Source organism: Mytilus galloprovincialis, chromosome 8 (assembly GCF_965363235.1).
Source record: "Mytilus galloprovincialis chromosome 8, xbMytGall1.hap1.1, whole genome shotgun sequence".
Taxonomy (NCBI): Eukaryota; Metazoa; Mollusca; class Bivalvia; order Mytilida; family Mytilidae; genus Mytilus; species Mytilus galloprovincialis.
Window position 1 is genome coordinate 89,792,789 of NC_134845.1, and position 26,348 is coordinate 89,819,136.

At 30.7% G+C, this 26,348-nt stretch overlaps 3 protein-coding genes and 1 pseudogene across 4 annotated transcripts in view; all 4 read left to right on the top strand.

Annotated features, from left to right (window-relative positions):
• Positions 1-26,348, top strand: part of LOC143042808 (uncharacterized) — a 98,107-nt gene that overhangs the window by 44,383 nt on the left and 27,376 nt on the right. The window lies entirely within an intron of this gene.
• LOC143042805 (pancreatic secretory granule membrane major glycoprotein GP2-like) overlaps positions 1-26,348 on the top strand; it is a 48,513-nt gene that overhangs the window by 12,984 nt on the left and 9,181 nt on the right. The gene's annotated exons all lie outside the window — the stretch shown is intronic.
• On the top strand, positions 1,552-10,478 carry LOC143042806 (uncharacterized). Its single transcript, XM_076215271.1, has 7 exons — positions 1,552-1,707; positions 2,529-2,620; positions 4,302-4,337; positions 5,511-5,680; positions 5,994-6,154; positions 8,448-8,614; positions 10,110-10,478. Exons 2-7 carry the CDS (start codon positions 2,554-2,556, stop codon positions 10,160-10,162), a joined length of 654 nt encoding a protein of 217 aa, XP_076071386.1. The 5' UTR covers positions 1,552-1,707; positions 2,529-2,553; the 3' UTR covers positions 10,163-10,478.
• LOC143042930 (uncharacterized) lies at positions 20,882-26,035 on the top strand (annotated as a pseudogene).

Here is a 26,348-nt window from a genome sequence, read left to right on the forward strand (position 1 = left end):
AATACAAGAACGAATAGAGCACGTTTTGACTCGTTTTGTGAGTTTTGATTAAATCAACTACTCTTTCAAATGATTTAGTTTCACATAAGACATGTTAGAACAACTTTCCGAAAGCATTTTAAAAATCTAATTATTCCTTTACCATGTTTTCTGATCAATTATTATATGTGCACTTGCCACGAACTACGCGACTATAGGAACAGACTAACGACCCTTCTGGGTATCGCCCCAGTTTTCGAAGGTGTAGCTCTATCTTTCTTGCTTAGTCGTATACTCGAAATCTGCTGGTTCTTTCGTTAATTTTTACGGAAATTTGTATTTTTTGTATATCTTAAAAAAGATAGTTTATTATTGTTTCCTCAGTGTATTCGTCATAAGAGTTTTTTTTTTTAGATATAAACGAAGAACGAACCTCATAATTACCATGATGGATGAATAAACTCATCATAGATACCAGGACTAAATTTTGTATATACGCCAGACGGATATGGTAACTGAAAGATTATGGAGAAACTAGGATAAATTTAAAGTGTGAATAATTAACTTACAGACAAATTGCAAATCAGTAGTTGTTTCTGAATTACAATGATGGTCAAACTCACAATTGGTTGCAAAACAGATTGCAAGACCGCAATTATTCGATATCCCAACATATTTGTATTATCCCGGTAGTTCAAAACATTTGTTATTTCGATTCATAGGTATAATTATATTTTGTTTCTGATTAATTATGTTCACACATAAGCCAATTATATAAAATTAACTGAATAAATTAGGGTATCATATGAACACAGCCCATTTAACTTTAACATATACGGTTCTGTTTAAAATATCGTTATGATACTTTGTAACATATCGCGTAATCATTAAAATATGAAATGATGTTCTGCTTTTAAAACAAAACATTTACACATTTAAAATGTAGATTCATTCTGTTTTATTACTTTTTTAACACAAACCACTAACAAAGTTGTTTTCCATCATAATTCCGAAATAAAGACCAAAAAATATTAACTTGGCGGATTTATTGATCAACTTAGTAAGCAGTTCCGACATACAAAATAAGTAAGAAATGTGTTATTAATTGATACGGTTTTTATCCATTCGTTTGATGTGTTTGGGCTTTTGATTTTGCCATTTGAATATGGACTTTCCGTTTTAAATTTTCTCTGACTTAAGTATATTTATGATTTTACTTTTTTCTTATTATAGTGTGTTAATTATACACTTTTGTATTATTGAGAAAAAAAAACATAGGCTGTAAAAATATAACAGAAAGAGAAAAATGAGAACTGCAATGCATTTGAATGTGTGTAGCTAAATGTTTTCAATAGCAATATGTATTAAACTGAAAAATTGGGTTCACTGATTAAGATGCAACAATTCGGAAAAAAGTATAAACATATACATAGTAAATTTCAAAATGATTTCATTTAAATCAAATATAGATAAATTAATCAGTTAAATATTCACTTAACATTTATCTTCAGTATAGGTATCATGTCATGTCACATCTAGATTGTTTTTCCCTAACAAGGAAGCCGCGGAAGGAGGCACGGTTTGTTAAGATAAAAACAAGTTAACATGCGTAGATGGAGAATGAAACTATATTAAAAAAAGCTGCTGACAGATGTATTGTCAGTCATAGTCCAGGCATTGAAACAAGTACCTTGTGTATAAGTGGTATTTATTGGTATCTCTTATAGGGTATGTAATGAATAATATTATACGAAAATAGTGTCTTTGCGTATACAAAAATAAATGTCTGAAAAAAAAATGGCTCTTAAAATGGTCAATGATATTTATGAGAATCGATTTCGGCCAAAAAAAAAAAAAGAATTAAACTAAACGCTAATTAAATAGTTTTAAGGTGGTACCCAACACTTTAACTAAAATTAATTTGGCTCGTTTAATTTTCCTAAAATGTTGTCAAAGAATTTACTTTGACCCTTTAACAAAAATATAAAAATTTCAAAAACTTTGAACCAACCGTTTTGTCAGAAAAATTACACTTATTATAGCAGTTTGACAAACACCAATTTTTATCATTGAGAAGCTTAATATTCCTTTTACAACACAATGTAATTAAAACGTTTAGCCGACTTTACAGAGTTATCTCCTTGTAGTGTTAGGTAAAACCTTAATGTGTAAAAAATGAAAGAAATTTGAAATATATCAAGACGAAGAAAATTAATTAAACCTTTTTATTTTGTTTGTAGACAACAATTGAATTAAATACAGTAAATAACGATATTTTTGGGATTTTGTACAAACAAGGACAAAAATAATAAAAAAAAAATAATATAAAAACGGAAACAGCAAATTAAAAATAATAGTAACGATTTGATTTTATGTTTCAGACAAATGAAGATAAAAAATTAGAAAGAAACAGTGACAATATTTATTTCGGTTTAAGACAAACGGAACAACAACAACAAAATTAACACTAACGACTGTTTTTGGTTTAAGAAAAGCGGAGACAACAATTAAAAAAATAAATAGCAGTAAAGAGTTTTTGTTTATTGTAGATAAACGGAGACAACAATAAGAGAAATGACCAGACTGTTCCTAAGCTTAGTTGTTGTATGCGTAGTGGTGCAAACTGTCAGCTCGAACGAAAGTAATAACATTCAATAATCATGACAAAGATATTATATGTACGGTAAAATTCTCATTAACTTTCAATCCTTTTTTGAATTTGATAACTATCAAAATAGTGAATGGAAATGGGGAATGTGTTAAAGAGACAACAACCCCACCATTGAGCAGACAACAATCGAAGGCCACCAAAATGTCTTCAATGCAGCGAGAAACTCCCGTACATGGAGGCGTGTTTCAGTTTGGTCCCTATACAAAAATGTATACTAGTTAAGGGATAATGGTCATCATACTTAACTCAAAATATACACAAGAAACAAGTTGCATGGTTAACATAAGGGAAAAAAATGATCAGGACGGTTAGTTTTTTTAGCTCACCTGGCCGAAAGGCCAAGTGAATTTTTCTCATCATTTGGCGTCCGGCGTCCGGCGTCCGTCGTCGTCTTCCGTCGTCGTACTGCGTTAACTTTTACAAAAATCTTCTCCTCTGAAACTACTGGGCCAAATTAAACAAAACTTGGCCACAATCATCATTGGGGTATCCAGTTTAAAAAATGTGTCCGATGACCCGGCCAACCAACCTAGATGGCCGCCATGGCTAAAAATAGAACATAGGGGTAAAATGCAGTTTTTGGCTTATAACTCAGAAATTTTCAGATGAATCGGACATTCCGTTGTTGGGTTGCTTCCCCTGAAATTGTAATTTTAAGAAAATTTTGCTGTTTTTGGTTATTATCTTGAATATTATTATAGATAGAGATAAACTGTTGACAGCAATAATGTTCAGCAAAGTAAGCTCTACAAATAAGTCAACACGACCAAAATGGTCAGTTGATTACTTTAGGAGTTATTGCCCTTTATAGTCAATTTTTAACCATTTTTCGTAAATCTTAGTAATCTTTTAGAAATATCTTCTCCTCTGAAACTACTGGGCCAAATTTAACCAAACTTAGCCATAATTATTATTGGGGTATCTAGTTAAAAAAATGTGTCCGGTAACTCGGCCAACAAACCAAGATGGCCGCCATGGCTCAAAAAATAGAACATGGGGGTAAAGTACAGTTTTTTGCTTATAACTCAAAAACCAAAGCATTAAGAGCAAATCTGACAGGAAGTAAAATTGTTGATCAGGTCACGATCTATCTGCCCTGGAATTTTCAGATGAATCGGATAATCGGTTGTTAGGTTGCTGCCCCTGAATTGGTAATTTTGAGGAAATTTGGCTGTTTTTTTGTTACTATCTTGAATATTATTATAGATAGAGATAAACTGTAAACAGCAATAATGTACAGCAAAGTAAGAACTAAAAATAAGTCAGTGTGACAAAAATAGTCAATTGACCCCCTAAGGGGTTATTGCCCTTCATAGTCAATTTTTAACAATTTTCTTAAAATTTGAAGATTTTCAATAACATTTTCCACAGAAAGTACTGTTATAGATAGAGATAATTGTAAGCAGCAAGAATGTTTAGTAAAGTAAGATCTACAAACACATCACCATCACCAAAACACAATTTTGTCACGAATCCATCTGTGTCCATTGTTTAATATTCACATAGACCAAGGTGAGCGACACAGGCTCTTTAGAGCCTCTAGTTTAATTTAGAATAAATTAAGTGATTAATATAAATCGGACTGTTTACTTTTAAAACAGTAATTGTATAAATTAACCTGTGTAATATAAATGATCTCTCCGTTCTTCAGCTGCAGGAAAGGGAAAACGCAAGAAAGCTAGACGAAGTAAGTATGTTTGTCTAATGCTTAGTTAGTTTCTGTGTGTGTTATATTTTATTGTTGTGTCGTTGTTCTCCTCTTATATTTAATGCATTTCCCTCGGTTTTATTTTGTTACCCGGATTTGTTTTTTTCTATCGATTTATGAGTTTCGAACAGTGGTATACTACTGTTGCCTTTATTGATATCTAATATCATGTTTCATTACTGACTGTGCAAAACCTTCATGGTTAATCAAGGTCGTCATGTGTTAACTGGTTTGTAGAGACTCAGAGAATGCATATTGGAATGTTACATTATATACCCTTATCAAACCTGAATTACTCTTCTATTACTAAATACAACTGTCTGAGTGTATGTTTTAGTACTCACTACTAAGTATTTGCCAGTTTCACATATATACTCAATACAATAGGCATATTAATATCACGCTTTTGTATAAATGTATTTCACAAATTTTACATCGTCTTGGCGATAATATTTTTACCTTAGAAATATTTTTACAATAAAGTGTTTACCATGTCTATCCACGGTTTGTGGTACCGGAATATCAGTTCACTTCCATATCAATTTCAACATACTGTAAACCAACTTATTTTTGCCAGCGATTTTTTTTTCATCATACTAAACTCAAAATATACACAAGAAACTAAAATTAAAACTCATACAAGACAAGACAAACAAAGGCCATAGGCTCCTGACCTGAGACAGTCGCCAAAATGCGGCGGGGTTAAACGTGATTTTTGAGATCTTAACCCCCCTATACCTCTATCTAATGTAGAAAAAACAAACACACAACAATACGCATATTCAAACTCAGTTTAAAATAAGCCCGAGTCCGATGCCAAATAGGTATAACAAAGGAAATAAACAAAATGATAATGATACATAAATTAACAATGGACTATAAGAAGTTACTCACATGATTGAAAGATTATGAATTCATCATATAAATATCAACTATAATTACATGTATTTATTTGCTTCCTTTGTCATATTATTGCATGTTTATATTATCATTTTTTCGTATAATGAATCTATCAAATGCCTCATTTTATGTATTGAATTCCGGATTACACTATCAAAAAGCCACCCATAAAAAAAAACATACTTACAAAGAGTACTTTTCTTTTATAAATATTTAAAAAATGTATGACACAACTGTGATGAATGTTTACAGTTTGGTTTCCTGTATTCGTTGCGTTTGAAGGAAATGGTAAGTCTGTGTATGACGCATGGCGAAGTCAGTCAGAATGCAACCCTCTTCCCACGTCTTTTGCAACAGTCGGTTCTCAGCGTCATCTCAGAAATAGTGTTGTGGATGACTGGAATAATACAAATATACGAATGGTATGTCGCAACTTAAAATGGTTTATGTCAGAACTATAACAATTCGTTCCGAACTAAATTTATTAAGACATCATTTTATTTTATTCATTATTTCAATATATTAACATTCATACGTTCATTTTAAGTTCACAGCAAAACAAGAGAAGTCAACACATTTCGTTTTCATGCATATTTTCAGAGAAATATCATTATATACTTTAAAGCCTGCCAACACTGATTTTGAACCTGAAGGCCTCGTCTTGTTCAAAGACATATTAAAAATTAAGTGTGCATGTTTAATATGTTAAAGAAATATGATTTCTATAATTCACAGGTGAAGGTTGAATTTTTCAAAAACAACCAAGTTGTTGCATGGATGACTTTTAATGGTAGGAATACAGATAAGATGAACTGGTTTAGCAAATCAAACCTTGTGCAGAGTAGTTTTAATGATTTAGGATCACGCAGTACATTTAACTACTTTTCGATTGCTGGGTAAATGTTTGCTTAATATATAATTATTTTGTTTTATTTAATGGAGACACACAACTTTGTCCAATTGCTTTATGTGTTAAGTTCATCGTCAAGCATTCACAGCTCTTTTGTCTTCAGTTCAAATTAAGTAACAGTCATTCAATGTTAAAGCAATAGATTAGGTTGCATTGTACTTCAACAAATCTTCATACTTTTAATTTCATATAAGGGCTTATAATCCTTTCTTTCGCCTATATCGTCTGACAAATGCGCTCCGTAATCCTTGTTTGACGACGATACAAAGTAAGAAGAGACATTATTAAGTGTAAAATTGTCTAAAAGAGGAATAAAAAAGAATGTGTCCATAGTACACGGATGCCCCACTCGCACTATCATTTTCTATGTTCAGTGGACCGTGAAAATTGGGGTTAAACCTTGAATTTGGAATTACAATTAGAAAAATCATATCATAGGGAACATGTGTACCAAGTTTCAAGTTGATGTAACTTTAACTTCATCAAAAACTACCTTAACCAAAAACTTTAACCTGAACTTCGCACTATCATTTTCTATGTTCAGTGGACCACGAAATTGGGGTCAAAACTATAATTTGGCATTAAAATTAGAAAGATCATATCATGGGGAACATGTGTACTAAGTTTCAAGTTGATTGGACTTCAACTTCTTCAAAAACTACCTTGACCAAAGACTTTAACCTGAAGCGAACGGACGCACAGACAGACGGACGAAAAAACGAACGGAGGCACAGACTAGAAAACATAATGCCCCTCTACTATCGTAGGTGGGGCATAAAAACAGAAAAGAACGATAAACAGTTTGTCTGGTTTCCTATAAATATCGTAAATGATTAACACATTGTGGACATTGTTTGCTCGTTCGATGTGCTCTTTGGCCCACAAAGTTTCACATTGTACATGATGTCGGTAGAACATCCCATTATTTTTCCGTACTGGTTCCCTGGAACCTATGAAGTACAATACATTTACTTGAGATATGTGAAATATGCAATAATGTACCCTTCTTTTTTTTAAATTCATGCATTTTATTTAATTTCAATCGTGAAAAAAAGTAAACAACAATGACAACACGTTATTAGGTTTCATTTAATACACACTTTACCAATATATGCATACATGTGTATTTTGAAACTAACACGCATGCATAGTAATTAGTTTGTTTTTTTATATAATGTACTACTTTCTTGTATGTTCTTTATGACCGGGAAAAATTAGTTGTGGTACACAAAATACAGAAGCTATGATCAATTGTCCCGATTCCAATTTCAAAATGATAATATTTCTTTACCTTAGCAGCAATACACTAACTACCCCTCGTATGGAATATACATTTGTCAACTCTTACGATATTCAAGAGCTGGGAGCTGCTACTTTCAAAATTAATGAGCTAGGATTTTGACAAAGAACGTGTCGTCGTTTATCTCACATATTCCTTGGAAATTTCCACGGCCTTATAAATGAATTGTTAGTGTCTGCTACTCAAATAATACAATATGGTGTTTAGTTATAGATTCTAGGTGGTTAAGTTGTGTATATTTTTATTTTAATTTAGTTTTCCAGTTAACTGTATTCGTGCTATTATGTTTCTTTTCTATTGGTCGTAGGCATTTTGTCCGTGATGTATATATGTTTACACAGTTTTGATTGTTGTCACATTAACTTAGTATGTTTGTTTTGCACACACAATTTTGTCGATATAACAGATTTATAAACAACTTCCACAAAAGTGGTAGGTTTATCTAGTTATAAAACAGGGTTATACCCACTATTTTCGTCGTAAAAATGGTAAAATGTCTGTACCAAGTCGGGGATATTATAGTTGTTTTTCTTTCCTTCCATCTGTTGATAACGTTCGATTTTGTCCGTTTAAATGGACTTATCTGTTTGAATTTACCTTGGAGCTCGGTATTTTTGTTATAAGTTTTTATAATTACATGGAAAATGGATATCCTTATGTCATAGAATGGTTTCCAATACCGTGTGAATGAACGTCATTGTATATTTTGTTTTTATAATCCATCACATTGTTAGTTTCGAAAGTCAAACTGTGCATAAACAACCTATTTCAAGGAACTGTTTTCTGCCGACTAAAATTGAATAGAATTTACTACACAAACAAACGAAGTTACAAATAAAATAAACATGTATAAGAAAAGGTCAAATGATAAAAATCTTTTTGAAGAACATTGTCACGATACAGTATTTCATTTGATTGTTGTCTTATATAAATTCATCAAATCCGTTTAAATGTTTGTCCAACAAATACATTTTTTCAGAGATCATCAACGAAAATTCTATGTAAATCAGAACTACGGAGGATGTGCTAGAGATCAAGGGTGGATGTATGTCCTTGATCAAAATATAGGCTGTCCATATGAACGCATTGGCTCGATTCCGATGTTTCTTTATACAAAGAACTTCACAGATAGAAACTGGACACGTAGTAAGTTCTAATTGAGTCATTTATAATTTTCACATTAAAACACTGTTTGAAAACATTGTTCACTTAGTATAAGTTAATATTTATGATTGGGGATATACACGTTATTTGATGATCTCTAACGTTAAGGGTGTTTTTTTATTCGAAAGATCATAGGTCTAGAAAAATAGACAATATTTTCAGTGAAAATGCAATCTTTTTTTGAAGAAATAAGTCATATATTTAACCTTTACTAAATTGCACTCTCATTGAAATCATTTGGTGGTCTGATGTTTCTGCCTTTATAAGTAAAGGTAACGTAAACTAGTCAAAACTATGAAAGATGTGACGAATTACCCGATTATTGTTAATTTATTTAGGTTATAAAGGTCACAGTAACCCTGATCCGGATTTTTAAAAGTCTGAACTGATATGGTATAGAAAATATTATCGCTATTTTGTGCAATTTTTCCTTTGATCTTTTTTTGTGATAATTTTTCATATCATGCTACTCGCTTGCATTGAGATGGATAATTATCGCTAGAAACTTAGCAGGCACGTGGCGTTGCTAACAAAATTGACATGAAATTGACAACGTTGTCATAGGTAAAATAGCGATAAACAGATTATCATTGGTCATCTCAACTCGATTTCCTTTCTCGTTTTCGGCGTCCCGGCTCGAGCGAGAAAATCATTCTCGTTGAGATGATCAACGATAATCTATAAATATTTAAAATAATCTTTATCTTACTGATATATGAACAGGAAGATATGGGGTCAATTAGGATATTGATTGATTGATACTTGGCTGCTCTACGTTCAGCGGGACCAAATAATAGGACAGGCTTACAAATAAACGCCTATCTTTTTCATTTGTTTTTTTAAGACCTAATTAGAAATGTCTTAATTTACAATGTATCAATGATGTTTGCTATTAATGTTTTTTTAATCAGTGTATAAACTCATCAGAGATAAATGGCGTACATATTTTACTCAAGACGCACGGTTCGTCTACACAGTAATCTACTATTGCAACAGAATGAATATAATTGGAATGCAAAGTCAAACGCATAGTTGAATTGTATTTAAACCAAAAACAACGAAAACTGTTTCCAAATACAACAAAAGCAATCCGATCCCTGAGGATTGAAAACCTTAGTACATTGCTATTATTCGAATTATGTTAAACTTTATAAACAGCTAATTTACAGAAAATGAACGTTTCAAAGATAAGTTGTCAACTCCAACGTCCTGGCTTCTGGCATGGCGATGTCATAGCCGACAAAACTTCCACCATCAGTATCAACCAAGGGGTTGAAAAAAACTCACCAAAGCTATCGGCGTATACGTACACTTGCTTTTTTGAAGGCACATTCTATTCGTTTTTTTTTAAATAATCTAAAATGGTAATATTGTTGGATACTAGGGTAAAGAAATAAGCGAGATTTTAGAACAAATAAAAACATTTTTTAAAGATTCATGCTGCAGTTATTTTAATTTAATTTAATGTTTTTTGTAGACATTGCAGAACCAGCGGATATGATGGTTATTTCTGTCCTAGCAGAATTATAGAGAGTTGGTTACTAAGATCAACGTTTTGCTTTGAAAGAGTTTGGCAACTGATCTGACATCACACCATATATGGAACGTTATGCTTTTCTTCTATTAGATACCAGTAATTCAATAAGTTTTTATTGTACAAATATTTTTATATATACCGGTTAAAGTACAGATCTGGATTCTCTTAAGATAAATCTGATTTTACCTGAATTATGATATCAGTAATTCAATTGTTTTTTTTTTGCAAACATATTTTATATACCAGTTAATAATTTTACCTGAATTATGATAATGTAATCAATTTTCCAATTAAAAACTTTCTATACACTATGTGAGTTTAGTTTCAATGTATTTCAATGTATTTAAATGGAACTTATGTGATCAATATAAAAAAGAAGATGTGGTATGATTGCCAATGAGACAACCATAGCCCATGCAACTTCATTTTGTTTGGTTCCAAAAAATACAAAACGCATGAAATCCGAGTGGATAATACAAAATCTTAACCAATGAAAAAGTGTTATAGATTTCATATTGGGTAAAAATGTGAAATGAACTAAATATCAGGTTGTCTGCATATTGATATTATAAAAGATCAGCTACAAGATAATATGTTATCCTTTTCGCGAGTGAGTGCAGCGAATGCTTTCAAAAAGTCTTCATATGTGCTCAGCTGCAATTTTTACAATATCAATATGTAGTCAATCAGATTACTGAATTATTGATTCGTATTAGTAAATTTTGCATGATAAAATATGTGTTTTCATTGTTTCAACTGCAAACCGGACGATAACAGGACAAGTTTTGGTCAATCTTATTAACGCCTGTACATTCCTTATAACGTCGATGGCATGTTCGGGTCAAATGTATGTAGGCCGGCTCAACGTACTACACGCAACAAAGCTGTGATAGCCATTTTATTCATAGCTTAGTACAATGGACGATCGACCAAGCTTGATATCAGCCGGAGTTATTAAAATTCAATTCTATAATAATAAAGCTGTTCGGGTCAAATTTATTTAGGCCGGGTCAACGTACTACACGCCACAAAGCTGTAACAGCTATTTTATGCATAGCTTAGTAGTGTGATACAGACATTGGACGATCGACCAAGCTTGATATCAGCCTGAGTTATTAAAATTCAATTTAATGATTATAAAGCTGTTCGGGTCAAATTCATTTAGGTCGGGTCAACGTAGTTCACGCCACAAAGTCGTAATACTAGTAGCAGTTTTATTCATAGCTGAGTGTGATACGGGCATGGAACGATCGATTAAACTTGATATCATCCTGAGTTATTAAAAGTCAATTCAATAATACACGAGCCTAAAGAAGGTTTATTGCTGTTATTTAAAGTTGAAAAGAAATATTATTTATTTGTTGGAGGAGAATTATTTTAAAATGAAGAGATGTGTTAGGACAACTACAAATCATAGCCCAAATGATGTGTGTATAAGCATCAATAAGTCAACAGTGCGACTTGAACAATGATCAAATATAACCCTATGTAAGATAAATTACAACTCGACAAAAGCTTATATTATAGAAATCAAACGAAAACACTAGCGGCACGTTTTATGACCAAACAATAAAACAGAATATAACAGACAGCTATTAACGAGAAACCCTGAATTACAGCCTCACGAATTAAAGACTGATGTAGAATGTAGCGAGGTAAAATATACTGCGAGAGCTCAGTCTTCCTTCTTATTTGAGACCATGGTGTTATAGCAAAACAGTTGAATGTTAAGGGTTTTAACATTAACAGTCAGACAAAATACACGTAACTACTGCATGGTTACTCAGGTCACTGAGAGACACTTATAATTATTGAATAAATCATGTCCTAACATGTTAAAGAATCAATCAGTACACAAACGAATTATTGAAAAGTATAACCATGTCTTTGATATTTGAAAATCATAATTGACCTAACGAATAATCAATTGAAATTTGGAAATTTCGTATCATATTGCGAGAAGAGCTATTGAATCAATATATTCATCGTATTTCTTGTATAGAGATGACTTAGCTGTATTTGACAAAACTGTTAGGAAATTAGTCCTCAATGCTCTTCAACTTCGTATTTTATATGACATTTTTAACATATTTTGATTCGAGCATGACTGATGAGTCTTTGTAGACGAAACGTGCGTGTGGCGTATATGTGAAATTTCAATCCTGGTATCTATCATGAGTTTATTCAAAAAGAAAAGTATAAACCCAGTGATTTATATTCAAATTGACTAATGGCGTCTAGCTTTATTGCTAATTCCGGAGAACATTGTCAGCCCAGTAAATGTAGTGTGGTCAGTGTTTCGGTACCTTTTTTTTGGTACTTTAGTGAATTGTTTTATCGAAATGTTAATTTTGTGGCCTTCTTGGAATTGTGTTTTTTTTTAACACTTCGCAACTTTATATTTAAAAGTTTGCAAACAAATTAACAACAGCTATAGTAATTGACTGACAACTTTACATGAAATATGTGCATAACTGCACAAAAATTAGAAAGCGTAACCTTCGGAAAAACACCAAAAACCACAAAAACAATCTATTTTTTTAAAAATCTACAACAGGAAAAGATGGAGATAGTGAATAACACGTAAAAACACAAATACAGTTTTGGCGTCTATATTTGAATTTTGACAAAAATATAAGTGGTATTATACCAAAAGAAAAGAAGTATTTTACGTCACAGTACTGTGACAAATGGAGAACGAAAACGCTCGAAGACAGTGCTTTATTGAGGGACCAACAACTACTAATAACGGACTAATGAGGATAGAAACTTACAAAAATACTATTTTTGTTTTATGATATTTAATGTAATTTTATTGCACTGTATTTATAATTTATGAACAAGACGCAAATATTAATAATGAAACAGATGATGTCCGGCAATGGTAAAATTATTTAACTGAAATCAAACTTGAGATTAACCTTTGGAAAAATACCAAAACCACATCTACATAATGTACGATTTGTTTTTACAATTTATTACAGGAAAATATATATAAACTACAAAAACTATAAGAAAAATGAATAAAACTTTACATATCTGTTCCTTAAATTGCCAAGGACTAGGTCAAAAAGAAAAAAGAAATAGACTTTATACTTGGTTAAAATATCAAAAAACAGATATACTTTTTATCCAAGAAACCCATTTTGTTAAAGAAATAGAAAATAAAGTAAGTAATGAATATGACGCAGACATTTTTCACAGTTTTGGCACAACACAACCAAAAGGTGTGGCTATATTTATTAAAAAAACACTAGACTCAAAGATAATTGATACTTTTACTGATCAAGAAGGTCGCATAATTCTTGTAAATGTTGAAATAAACAACAACATATTTTCTTTGATAAATTTATATGCACCTAATGAGAAAAAAAAAGCGAAACATCTTCTTTAAAAATGTAAATAAAATAATTGAAGAACATAGTCTCGGAATTTTAGTAGTAGGGGGAGATATGAATGAAGCATTGAGTAGTACAGATAGAAAGAATAATAAGAAAATAGAGAACAAAAAATTACAAATAGTTAGAAAACTTTAATAAAAACAAATAAACTAGAAGATATATGGAGACAATTACATCCGAAACTATATCAATATACATGGAAACGTAAAAATAAGGACGATGAGGCGAGTAGAATAGATTATTTTCTAACCGGTAAAGAATTGAGAACTATGATAAAGTCTACAGATATAAGACCAGCCCTAATTTCTAGTACAGACCATTAGGCAATTTCATTGAAATTTAACATGTCCAATGATAATAAGGGTAAAGGGTTCTTTAAAATAAACAACAGTACACTTACTGACAAATCTTATAAAGATAAAATAGAAAATGTTATAGACTATTTTATACTTAAAAGCAATTACACTGAAAATCTATCACAATTATGGGACTTGTTTAAAATTGAGGTAAGAGAATTAACAATACGGTTTTGCAAAAATAAATCTAGGCAAAGGAAAAATGAAATTCAAAATTTGGAAATAAAACTTCAAACATTACAGAAAAGAAAGGATAATAATAAATTAAGTGAAGTAGAAAAGAATGAAATCAATTTATTAGAAAGTGAGATAAAATCTCTTTATAGTTATAAAGCAAAAGGTGCACGTTCAAGGATAAAATGGATATAAGAAGGGTAAAAAATTCTAAATTTTTTCTAGGATTAGAGAAAAGTAGACAAACAAGAAAAAATATAATAAATTTAAAAAATGAGAAAGGGGAGATTATTACAAAACAATCAGAAATACTAAATTTAGGAAAATAATATTATGAAAAACTTTACACTAGCACTAAACCAGATAAAAATTTTATAAACACATATATTAAGGATACAAATATTAAACAATCATAAAGTCTCTAAATGGATTTCTATCAACAGGAGAATGTACAAAATTAATTTTTCAAATGAAATTAAATAAATCCCCAGGCCTAGATGGACTTTCAGTAGAGTTTTATAGAGAATTTTGGGACAAATTAAAGAATTATGCAATTCAAAGCTTCAATTATTGCTATAACAAAGGAATGTTATCTGAATCACAAAAAATAGGCCTAATTTCTCTAATATTTAAAAAAAGGAGACCCCACTGAATTAGTTAATTACAGACCAATTACACTATTAAATGTTGATGTTAAAATTATTGCATATACATTAGCCCAAAGATTAAAACCTATGATGTCAAAAATTATCCACAGTGACCAAAATGGATACATTAAAAACCGTTATATAGGTTTTAATATACGTCAGATACAAGACATTATAGATCTTGCAGAAAAGTTAAAAATAGATGGAGCTATACTTTTTCTAGATTTCTCCAAAGCCTTTGATTCCCTAGAGTGGGAATTCATGTATCAATCACTAACAAAATTTGGTATTGAAAATTCTTTGTTAAGATGGGTCAAAACCTTGTATGCAGATATTAAGGCATGTATCTGAAATGATGGATGGATTTCAAGCCCACTGAAAATTTTTAGAGGAATTCGCCAAGGATGTGCTTTAAGCGCCATTTTATTTGTCTTTGCAGTCGAAATATTAGCCTGTAGAATAAGAAACGACAATAACCTTAAGGGAATAAATATAAAGTTAGATGGAAAAACGCATAGCCTCATTATAAGCCAGTTAGCTGATGATATTACATTGTTTCTCTGCTCTAAAGACGAAATCTCTCAGTCACTTAATATAATTGAAGTATTTGGTTCTCTATCAGGACTTATTTTAAATCGGAGTAAAACTGAAGGACTAGGTTTCGGTAAATTAAAACACATTCAGGACAATTTTGAGAATATTAACTGGAGCAAAGAGACTGTTAAAAGCTTAGGTATTCACTTTGGATATAATAAATCTCAATGTATGAATTTAAACATAGAAAAACAACTTCAAAAATCTGAAAAAATTCTTAACTCATGGAAAAAAAGAAAGTTAACAATGATCGGAAAAGTAACTGTTGTGAAATCTCTAGTTAAACCAAATATAACATATCTAGCTTCTGTAACTGATATCGACCAAGATTCACTTTTTAATTTAAACAAAAATGATTTATGAATTCATTTGGGACCACAAAAAAGAAAAAATTAAAAGAAAAACAATTAACATGAAAAAAACTGAGAGAGGACTTAGAATGATAGATATTGACAAGTTTATTGATTCAATAAAAATTAAATGGGTGAAAAGATTAATAGAAGGTGAACAGTCAAATTGGAAAATTATTCCCACATTATACTTTAATCAATATGGATCAATTTTTTTAATATTTCACATGAATCTGGATAATTTAAAATCAATAAATATAAAAAAACAACAAAATCCCAAATTTTTACTTAGAAATACTTAAAACCTGGGTAAAATATGGCGGTGGTCACACTAATAAACCAGAAAACTTTAGAACCATTAGACAACAAATTATATGGGGTAACAAATACATAAAGGTTAATGGGCACAGTTAAGTTTTTAATCATTGGATAAAAGACAACATAATCTATGTAAATGACATAATTGATGACAAAGGTAGAATATCAAAAGAAAAAATACTTATTAAGTTAAAATGTAAAAGAAATTGGATTGCAGAAATATTACAAATAAGAAAGAGTATACCAAATCATTGGAAAGATATATTACAAAAACAGAACTCATCAAAAACTATTGTTAAGTGTAAAAAACAACTATTTTTAAAACAAGGCGCAATTATATATGATTTACAAACAATTAATAATAAAGATATTTATGTAATCCTATCAAATGTAAGTAAAGATATTCCTATAGGGTTTACAAAATGGCGGAAAGAACTAAAAAGAGATAAAATTCAACCAAAAATTAAATACACATTAAATTTTATTTTTAATTATTTAGAAGACAATAAATTAAAAATGGTTCGATGGAAATTATTACATTATATATTACCTGTAGGTTCACATCTTTTCACATGGAAAATTAAGAACACCAATTTGTGTTCCGTGTATGGGGTACCAGATACTTATCAATACAAATTCATGGAATGTACTTATTTTAAGGTTTTTTGGAATAAAATTTGTATTCTATTAAATAAGCTTCATATTGGTGAGCATATAGTTACTTTAAAACACTTAGTAGTAGGATATAAAATAGAAGAGGACTCATTAAATGATATTAATTATCTCTTGACAGTCATCTTATTCACTATACATAAATGCAATTGTATCTCAAATAATAAGATAAATCAAGTTAATGTTGATGAAATATTTAAACAAGAATATAAATAAAGATATTATCCGATGGAGTATAGAAATAAAACAATAAGTAAGATGCTAAAAAATATTCAAAAATATATGTAATTGAAATGTATACCATTGTGTGGTGTGAAAATTAAAAGCTATGCTGGACGTTATATTGTACATGTATTTTGTGTGAAAATGAATAGCTATGCTAGACTTTATATTATACATGTATGTTGTAGTTGTTGGTTTTTCATTTTTTGTATGTATAGACAAACTAAACAAGACACTTTATTTATTATACTATTTAAAAACTAAAATGATTATAATTCAACACTGATTTGTTTTACACCAAATATCATCAAGCAATTGTGTGTATGTTGGTATAAAACCTTTATTCTTTCTATTATATTTCCAGAAACATTTTATCTTTTTCACTTTAGATACATTTATTTTGTTTTTATGACAAAATTGTTAACCAGTAGTATAAAACCCTTACCAAACAAGTTTTATCTAATCCAACAATTTATTTTCACAACAAACGTGTGCTTACTTTTGCACTAGCTATCGGACAATGATTTGAAACTAATCCAGCACAAAAGGTCAAGTACAAATAACTGGGTCAAAGATTATAAAAATGGGAAAATGAATACAAATTCGGAAGGCAAATTGATGTTCCGTAAACACGTGATTTATACTATGAAATTTCATTCTTAATATGTATACACTGTATTTAAAAGAATGTATATGTTATAATATAATTAACACTTTTATACTTTAGTATACTTTACTGAACTTTTCCCTGGAAATTCAGTAACTAATTACAGGGATACTCGGGCTAACGGTGTAATCCGAGTAAATTGTTAAAACAGCAGATTTGTAATAAAAGATATTTACTTGGAAAAAAAAAAAAAAAAAAAAAAGAAAATATATATATTGTGAATTACACTTTCAAACAAATACAGTTTAAGCGTCGTTGCCATACTGTTCTAGTGATAAAGTGATAAAATGAGTAAAAACGAATTAATAAAAAAAGTATTACCCTGTCTTTGATATTTAAGATTTATCATTGACCTAACGAATAGACAATGGACATTTGGAAATTTGTATCAATTTTCGGAGAAGAGCTATTGAATTAACATATTCATCGTATTATGTATTCATACCACCCTGTTTTCAATTGTACACAAGGTATAACTAATCTCGTTTGGATTGTTTTACATTGTCTTATCGGGGCCTTTTATAGCTGATTATACGGTATGGGGATTGCTCATTGGTCAAGGCCGTATGGTGACCTATAGTTGTTAATGTCTGTGTCATTTTGGTCTCTTGTGGACATTTTTCTCATTGGCAATCATACCACATCGTTTTTATATAATAATGTGGAAAATAGATAATTGCCACATCCATAAGAAAAACTATGATATAGAGATGACTTAAAGTCTTATAAAAGGGAAAGTTATTCCTGCTCACTGTAGTATAAATGCACTCATCATAGATACCAGGATTGAAATTTCATATTAACGCCAGACGCACGTTTCGTTTACAAAATACTCATCAGTGACGCTCGAATTAAAAAAATGTTAAAAAGGCCAAATAAAGTACGATGTTGAAGAGCATAGAGGAACAAAATTTCATAAATAAACTCAGTGATTTATATTCACATTGACAAATAATATCTAACTTCATTACTTATTCCGGAAAACAATGGTAAGCCCAGTAAATGTAGTGTAGTCAATGCTTTGATACTTTTTTTGATTAGTTCATATACAAATTTATATATGTAAATTAATGCTTCAGATGGGAAAAATAAGTAAATTGCAATTGTTTTATCGAAATGTTAATTTTCTTTGTGTGACCTTCTTGGAATTGGGATTTTTTTAACAGTTCGCAACTTCATATTTAGAAGTTAGCAAAAATGTTAACAACAGCTACATGTATCTGGACAACTTTACATGAAATATGTTCATAACTGCACGACAATTAGTAAGCTTAACCTTCAGAAAACACCAAAAACCACAACTGCGATCATTTTTTTATTAATCTACAACAGGAAAAGATGGATATTGTGAATTACACGAAAAACACAAATACAGTTTTTGCGTCGATAATTTGAATTTCGACAAAAAATAAGTGCTTTTAAACCAAAAGAAGAGAAATATAAATTATTTCACAGTACTGTGACAAATGGAGAACAAAAACACTTGAAGACAGTGCTTTATTGAGGGACCAACAACTACTAATAACGGACTAATGGGGATAAAAACTTATAAAAATACTATTTTTGTTAAATGGGATTTAATGTTATTTTATCGCATTATATGAATGTTTGTATTATTATTTAGTTTATGTAATTTCTATATAAAAGCAAATTTTAAAAAGTTTTTTCTGAAAAATTCCTTTTGACAACAGCTGGATAATGATAACTATTTAAATAGATTTACATTTGTTTTGGTATTTGAATCAATATCAATGTTAATTTAATTGTGGTGTTTTGTTAAATCTCTTTATAAGATTAATTGAAAAATAATGATTCCAAATTAGACAACAACAATCATTATACTTTTTGTATCGGCACATAATTTGTATAACAATGATAGTACGATGACCTTACACGTTGTTTAAGTTTCTCTGAATTACCTGCCTTATTTGAAAGTTCTTAAGTAACATAAAGAGGAAACGTCAATTTACCGATGTTCTAACTCGTAAATACAATCTAAATATAAAAAAAGAGGAAAAAGTCAAAGATGACCCATAAATAGGCCAATTAATTAATTAATTTATAATCGTCTCATCTAAGGATGTTTTTTTAGTGATATCGTCATCGTTGTTATTGGAATCAATGGCTTCTTAATATTCATGCCCATGAACAAATAATTAGTATTGTTCTCCAGTTACTATATTTTTAAGACAAAACGTCAATACAAGGAAAATGAATAGATGAATATAAAACAGTTAACGATAAAGTCAGGTCAAATTAGTTTGGAATCATAGAAATATTATACAAATGACGGGTAAAAGCTGACGCACTTTAATCTCATATTTAGCAATTGCATCATTTGGGTCTCAAATTGTAAGAAAATAAGTGTTGAATCTGCTCAAATTTAGCTTAATGACTGTTTATGAGCTATTTAAAACTTAAATGAAAAAGTGGGTGATATGGGGCAAAATATTTTATACTGTTTTGTAGTAAAAAAATTAACATGATATGACTTCATCCTTAATTGATGTGTTAATTAGATGTATCTTTTCTCAAGCTATATTGATAAATGATTGTTTCATACACGTAAGTACTTGTACCTGTAAGACTAAGACGATGAATGTATTTTATCGTAATATTCATACATACATTAGGTTAGGGGAGGTTTAGGATCCCGCTTACATGTTTGACCGCGCCACTTTCTGTATATGTGCCTGCCCTAAGTCAGGAGCCTGTAATTCAGTAGTTGTCGTTTGTTGATGTTTAAATATTTGTTTTTCGTTCAATTTCTGTACAAAAATTAGGCCATTAGTTTTTCTCGCTTGATATTAAACTAAAATGGCAAAGTTATTGATGTGTTCTTGTAGTGGGACGGCTTAGTACCGACATTTGACAAATTGTGATACAAGCAAGGGATTTGGCATTGACGTTCATTAGGAAGTACTTTATCATATAGTCTTGTTTACTAATTTATGCAGAAATGCGCAGAAACGGCTCTGGGTGGATGCAAAATGTCGGCACCACCCACAATCTTATACTTACAAAACACTTCATTTCATTATTATAAAATAAAAAATAGTATTTTCAATGCATTTTAACAATAAAATATGAAACATTCAAATACTTTTTTACAACAATGATACCATGAGAACATCAACTGTTTACACTAAACAAGTATGGCGACCCGGGAAAATTTAAAGAAGTTATCCATCGACAATCTCCGCAAACTCGCTACAGATCTTAATATAAACACCACCAAAGTAAAAAAAGATGACTTAGTAGGTAGTTTGCTGGTCCACAATGTTGCAGAAACAAGTTTAACTCCGGTTTGAGCCGTGTCTGAAGCTACAAACATAGGTCCAGGAGCTAGCGGGAAAGAGAATCTACCCCCGTTCCTGTCAGTACACTATTCTCCTCTACCACCTACCTTTTTCGACAGCACTCCAAAGCCATCCTTTGCAACCATCTACAATTTCATGATTCTGAGATCAAGAGATGATGGTGGTAATGTCAAAAACTTCAAAGGACTTGACAGATCTGTGAAGCATTTTGATGCTGGGGATATCCATGAAATATGTTTTTCAAGGGTAAGATTTAAAAATCATAATTGAATATTTGATAGGTCTTTGATTTGTTGGGATATGAAGTACCTTTGCTTTCAAGCATAAGTGTATGTGTATCTTATAAAAATAAGGAGATGTGGTTAGATATATGAGACTATCCAATAAAGATCATTTGAAGTGGAATTAATAAGAAATATATTGATAACAATAAGGCTTTCAAAATTGGGAAAAACCCATACTGTTCAGTCAGCTATAACATGCCAAGACACAAATAAATATGATACGTTATAAAACTAAGTTTAATATTTTAAAGATATTAAAAAAAAACCAATTATGACTGATATGAACCAACATCAACCACTGAAGTACATGTACATACTCCTGACTTTGGACAAGCACATTAAAATATATGGAATAAGGACAGTGCAACCTTTCATAAAACAGATCTGACAAGGAACTTGAAACAAAAAATTAAGTATGAAAAATACACAATATTTGAGATGTGTTGATATGAACTTTAATGGAATAAATAGAGATTAATACATGGCCTTTTCCATATCAGCCTGGGTATCATCCCGAGACCCCCATATCAGCCCGAGACGGAGTCGAGGTGCTGATATGGGTCGAGGGATGATACCCAGGCTGATATGGAAAAGGCCATGTATTAATCGCTTTATCATGTACTTCCGACAATAGTTTTATGTAAGGCAAATAAACTAATGCAATAACTAAAACAGTCAAACATTTTATAAAGAAAATTAAAATTATGAATCAAATATACTATAGTTGTCCAACAACAGCATTATACTCCTTATATATTTATGGTAACATTTCCTATAGAGGCATTTTGAAACATTGAAAATTTGGAAGAGTTTTACGATCATTACTACTCCATGTTTGTTGTACTATAAAATGATTCATAATTGTCAATGGCATTTGTTAGCAAGTATTAAGGTGGTATGGGAGTCTAAAATAAAAATGATAGAATTTGTTCATACTTTGCCAAAACGTTGTATCTATTGATACATGTTGAAAAATATAATGATAGATCACCGCGCATTTCCTCAAGCTACAGGACGGGACAAAATGACACATTTTGTATGGATTATACAGGAAAAAACACCAATTTGTGATTAGAAACTAAACAAAATGATAGAATTGTTAAATACTTCAGGAAAAGATAGCTTTCAGACACTGCTTTGAGAATATCAAAAGAAAAGATAGGGTCACCGTAAGTTTTTTCCGGCTAAAATACAAAATAGGAAAATTCCATACAGAATCCTTCAGAAAATGCACTTTTTTAGAGTTACCTCCCCTTAAAATGCCAATTTAAAAAAAAAAAAAAAAACAACAACCAAAAATAATTCACATTTGCAAAAATATCAATATTTAGAAGTTATATTCTTATAAATTGGTACTTTTAAATGAAAATGTACATTAAACATCTGCATTCCTGCATCAAATTTTGCTAAGTTGATGGAAAATCTGGACCTTTGATTCTCTGTTTTTCACAATCCAAGATGGAGGAAGACACCCATACCACCTTAAACTATCCCCACAAAAGTTCCCGTAAATTTTGACGTCGTCATAAAAAACATCTGACGTCACAATGGAAAAGTAAACAACCGATACCGGAAACACCGGAAGTAACTTGCACGAGAGGCACTGATATGGGTTTTTTGCACGAGAGGCACTTGATATGGGTTATCAGCCCGGGTGGGAAGATATGGCTTGTGCACTTCCACCCATTTCACATATGCAAAAGCTATCATATTAATGCTAAGTATATGATAATACTCTTTAAAATAAGAAAAACAAATGCTTCGATTATATATTTCTTACTTTTCTTACAGATTGATGAAGTAACATTTTACCTAAAATGTTTCTGTCTGGCGTCTATGAAGAAGCAGCGCTATCAAGTTTATGTGTGTGTGACCTGACCAGAAAACCATGACAATTGATTTTGCCTATTGTCAGTGTCCTATTGGGTATGTTATTGTTATGTTATCATATTTTTCTTGTCTTAATGTGTCATACTTCTAGAAGATCTGCTTACAGTATTACATTTATACATGCAGTTAGACACCTAATTGCACCTGCAAATGCTCAACCTATTATTATGCATGTGCTCCTACAGACATGGACTTTAAACTGAAATTGACTCTTAAAATCGTTCTCACTGCTAAGCCTGCCTATATGATAAATTATATATGAATATATAGATATTAAGATGAATTCAAATTAATAAAAAAAAACATTTTTTTAGGTTAGCCCAGTCATGTAGCCATATTGGTGGATTGCTGTTCGCATTGTCTAACAGCCCCTCTAGTAAGCAGCAACAGCAGGATAAGAGCTGCACATCATTGCCATGCCAGTGGAAGGTCCCTAGATCAGTCAACCAGAAGGCTCAACCACTGAAATGTCTTGCTTTATCAAGACCCAAACTAAACAAGGATAAACAGGAAAAGACCACCAGCATATCCACTTTTGATCCAAGACACTCAACTGACAGAGCTCCTGGTATAAACAGAGCCCTAGATCATCTATCAGAGCTAAAATCAGTATTTCCCAACAGTGGTAAGAATGATGCAATATAATAAATTTATAAAATGTGGAAAAGGAGCTGCTTACTTACAACCGCAGACCACCAATTAAACCATATGCACTAATTTCTAATATTTTACAAATGAAATACAGACAACTTGTAACATTTATATATAAACACCTTTTCAATTTTTTCTTAAATAAAGCAAGCAACAAAGTTTGAGGTTTTAAAACTGTATTAAACATAAATAGATGTTTATATAATAACAAAGTATAAATGACTAGATCATAAAAGATACTCATTCAACAATCATAATAATTTAAAATTTTGACACACTACATGTACATGTACATAATAATTTAAAAAATTTTACACACTACATTTACATACTAATTTTAAACTTTTAAACTTGGTTGTATCTAATCATAATTATTGTTAATTATCAATTTTATTCTGTCCTTTTTTTCTCATCAATAAATTTGTAATTTTCACTCCTAAAAGTTACAATGTTATACAGCGATAATAGTTTTGTATATGAAAACACAATTTCTTATTGAAACAAATAAAATAACCAATTAGTTATGTCTTTCATGTGTTATGTATGTACAATGCCATAACCACAAGAACAGCACAATATTTGTATAAAACAAGCAAATAGATTGAAATATTGCACTTTTAAGTATGACAAATTTATTTTATAGGTATGTGTAGCCTTTGGAACATCCCTGATAAGGCCCCAGAAGCAATGTTGTTGAGGAGGTCACTACAACAGAGTCTCCACTTCTGCTCGCTATGAGATAAATGGTGTTTACTTCAGAAAATAGTGAGTGTTATAAAAAACAACAATATCAAGTCATAAACAAGTCTCATTATTAGAATTGAAAAAAATCATAAGGTAATTTTTTTGTCAATGGATTATCCCTCTTTGATCATGATAAGCACCATTTATACATTGTCAGTGTATATGTATATATATATATATATATAAAAAAGATGTGATATGATTGCTCTGTGGACAACTCTCCACAAGAGACAAAAAATTAAATGAAATGCAAATTAACAAGTGTCAGTCACTGTTCATCCTTCAATAATAAGCAACGTTCATAGGCATAATCAGCTGTAAAAGCTATTTTTCCACAATCATAATTTTGTGAGAATATAATTATGTTACTGTATTTCAAATTGATATTTTCAGTTCCACCAGTTGAGATAAGCCTGGAATTAGTGACATTTATTGAAAAGGAGACTTGCGACCAAAGAAAAAACCAAATGTGGAAAGACCTTCACATAAGACGTATCACAAGCAGTATGTTTGGGGATATTCTCAGATGTCATTCCTCACAAGAGCATCTGGTGAAACAGATTTTAGAAGGATCTAGCTTGGATAGGTACACTTCTGCTTTCAATTGATTCATATTAAATAATAACAAGATGCTTATCTGTTCTTCACTTCTCTTATTCACTATTGCTTAATAGTTTGTAGAAATGAGCATTCAAGCTAAACATTCATACACTACATTATCTCTTTTACATTTGTAAATGAATCAATGAAATAAATTATTTACTGTTATTCATAGTTAACTGCATGTATTGACTCTCAAAATGAGTTGACAAACATCACATAAGTAAGTCATTTCAGGCTAAATACATGTACATGTATTAGGTTTTTTTTTTAATTTAATGAATCTTTAAAGTCAATTAATTAACCCAGTATGACCACACTAAACTGTAGCTAAATGAAATACAATGTAAGTTATAATTTTGTTTGTGGTTGGTTAATCTAGCTAAAAATATCTGTAAAACTGATAATTTCTATTAATTTTTTTTATATATATGTATCTTATTCCCACAGGTATCCTCAATTACCAAAGGCCATGCAGTGGGGTGTCGACATGGAGGACCGGGCAAGACAGGAATATGTAACTTTCCAGAAAGCCTTAAAGAGAGATATAACAGTGTTACCCACAGGGCTCACGCTTTACCCACATATGTCTTTTCTTGGTGCATCTGGTGATGGAAAGGTTTTAGACGGTACAGAAACTGGGGTATTAGAAATAAAGTGTCCTTTTTCATGTGGTGGAGTTCCAGTCAATACTATAGACATAGAGGACATTTTAAACCTAAATTCGGCTAATTTCTGTTTAGAATGGGGACCAACAGGACCACAATTGAAGAGAAATCAGAAGTACTATGCTCAAGTGCAAGGAGATATGGCAATTATGGGTCTACCATGGTGTGATTTTGTTGTATGGACAAATGCTAGCAAAAATAACATTTTTATCGAGAGAATTTGTTTTGATGAAGTTTTTTGTAATAGTATGTTGCCAAAACTACTTGATTTTTATATGACATTTATTTATTCAAAAATTTGTGAATGAGCTGAAATGTGATGTTTAAACTCTCATTAAATACTTTTATTAACTTATTTAACATCAACTGCAAGCACAAGGTAAAGTGTCACTCAAAATTATTTACTTGTTATTCTAACCTTTCAGCATTTTAAAATTTAGTTCGAAATTTTATCATTTCAAAATTTAATTAGATATGAAGTAAGATACTTTTTTAATATTTTATTTCTTGCAATTCATCACAAACATAATTTAAAGATTTTCAATACACAATGCTCAGGTTAAAAATAATACCTACATGTATGTATATATATATATGCTTTTCAAAGTCCACATTCAGTTA

What these genes read in the sequence shown, in the direction of transcription:
- LOC143042806 (XM_076215271.1), top strand. Translation starts at nt 2,554, where the DNA reads ATGACCAGACTGTTCCTAAGCTTAGTTGTTGTATGCGTAGTGGTGCAA. An exon ending in ATAATACAAATATACGAATG is followed by an intron (nt 5,681 to 5,993) that starts GTATGTCGCAAC and finishes TATAATTCACAG; the next exon opens with GTGAAGGTTGAATTTTTCAA. An exon ending in AGATAGAAACTGGACACGTA is followed by an intron (nt 8,615 to 10,109) that starts GTAAGTTCTAAT and finishes TGTTTTTTGTAG; the next exon opens with ACATTGCAGAACCAGCGGAT.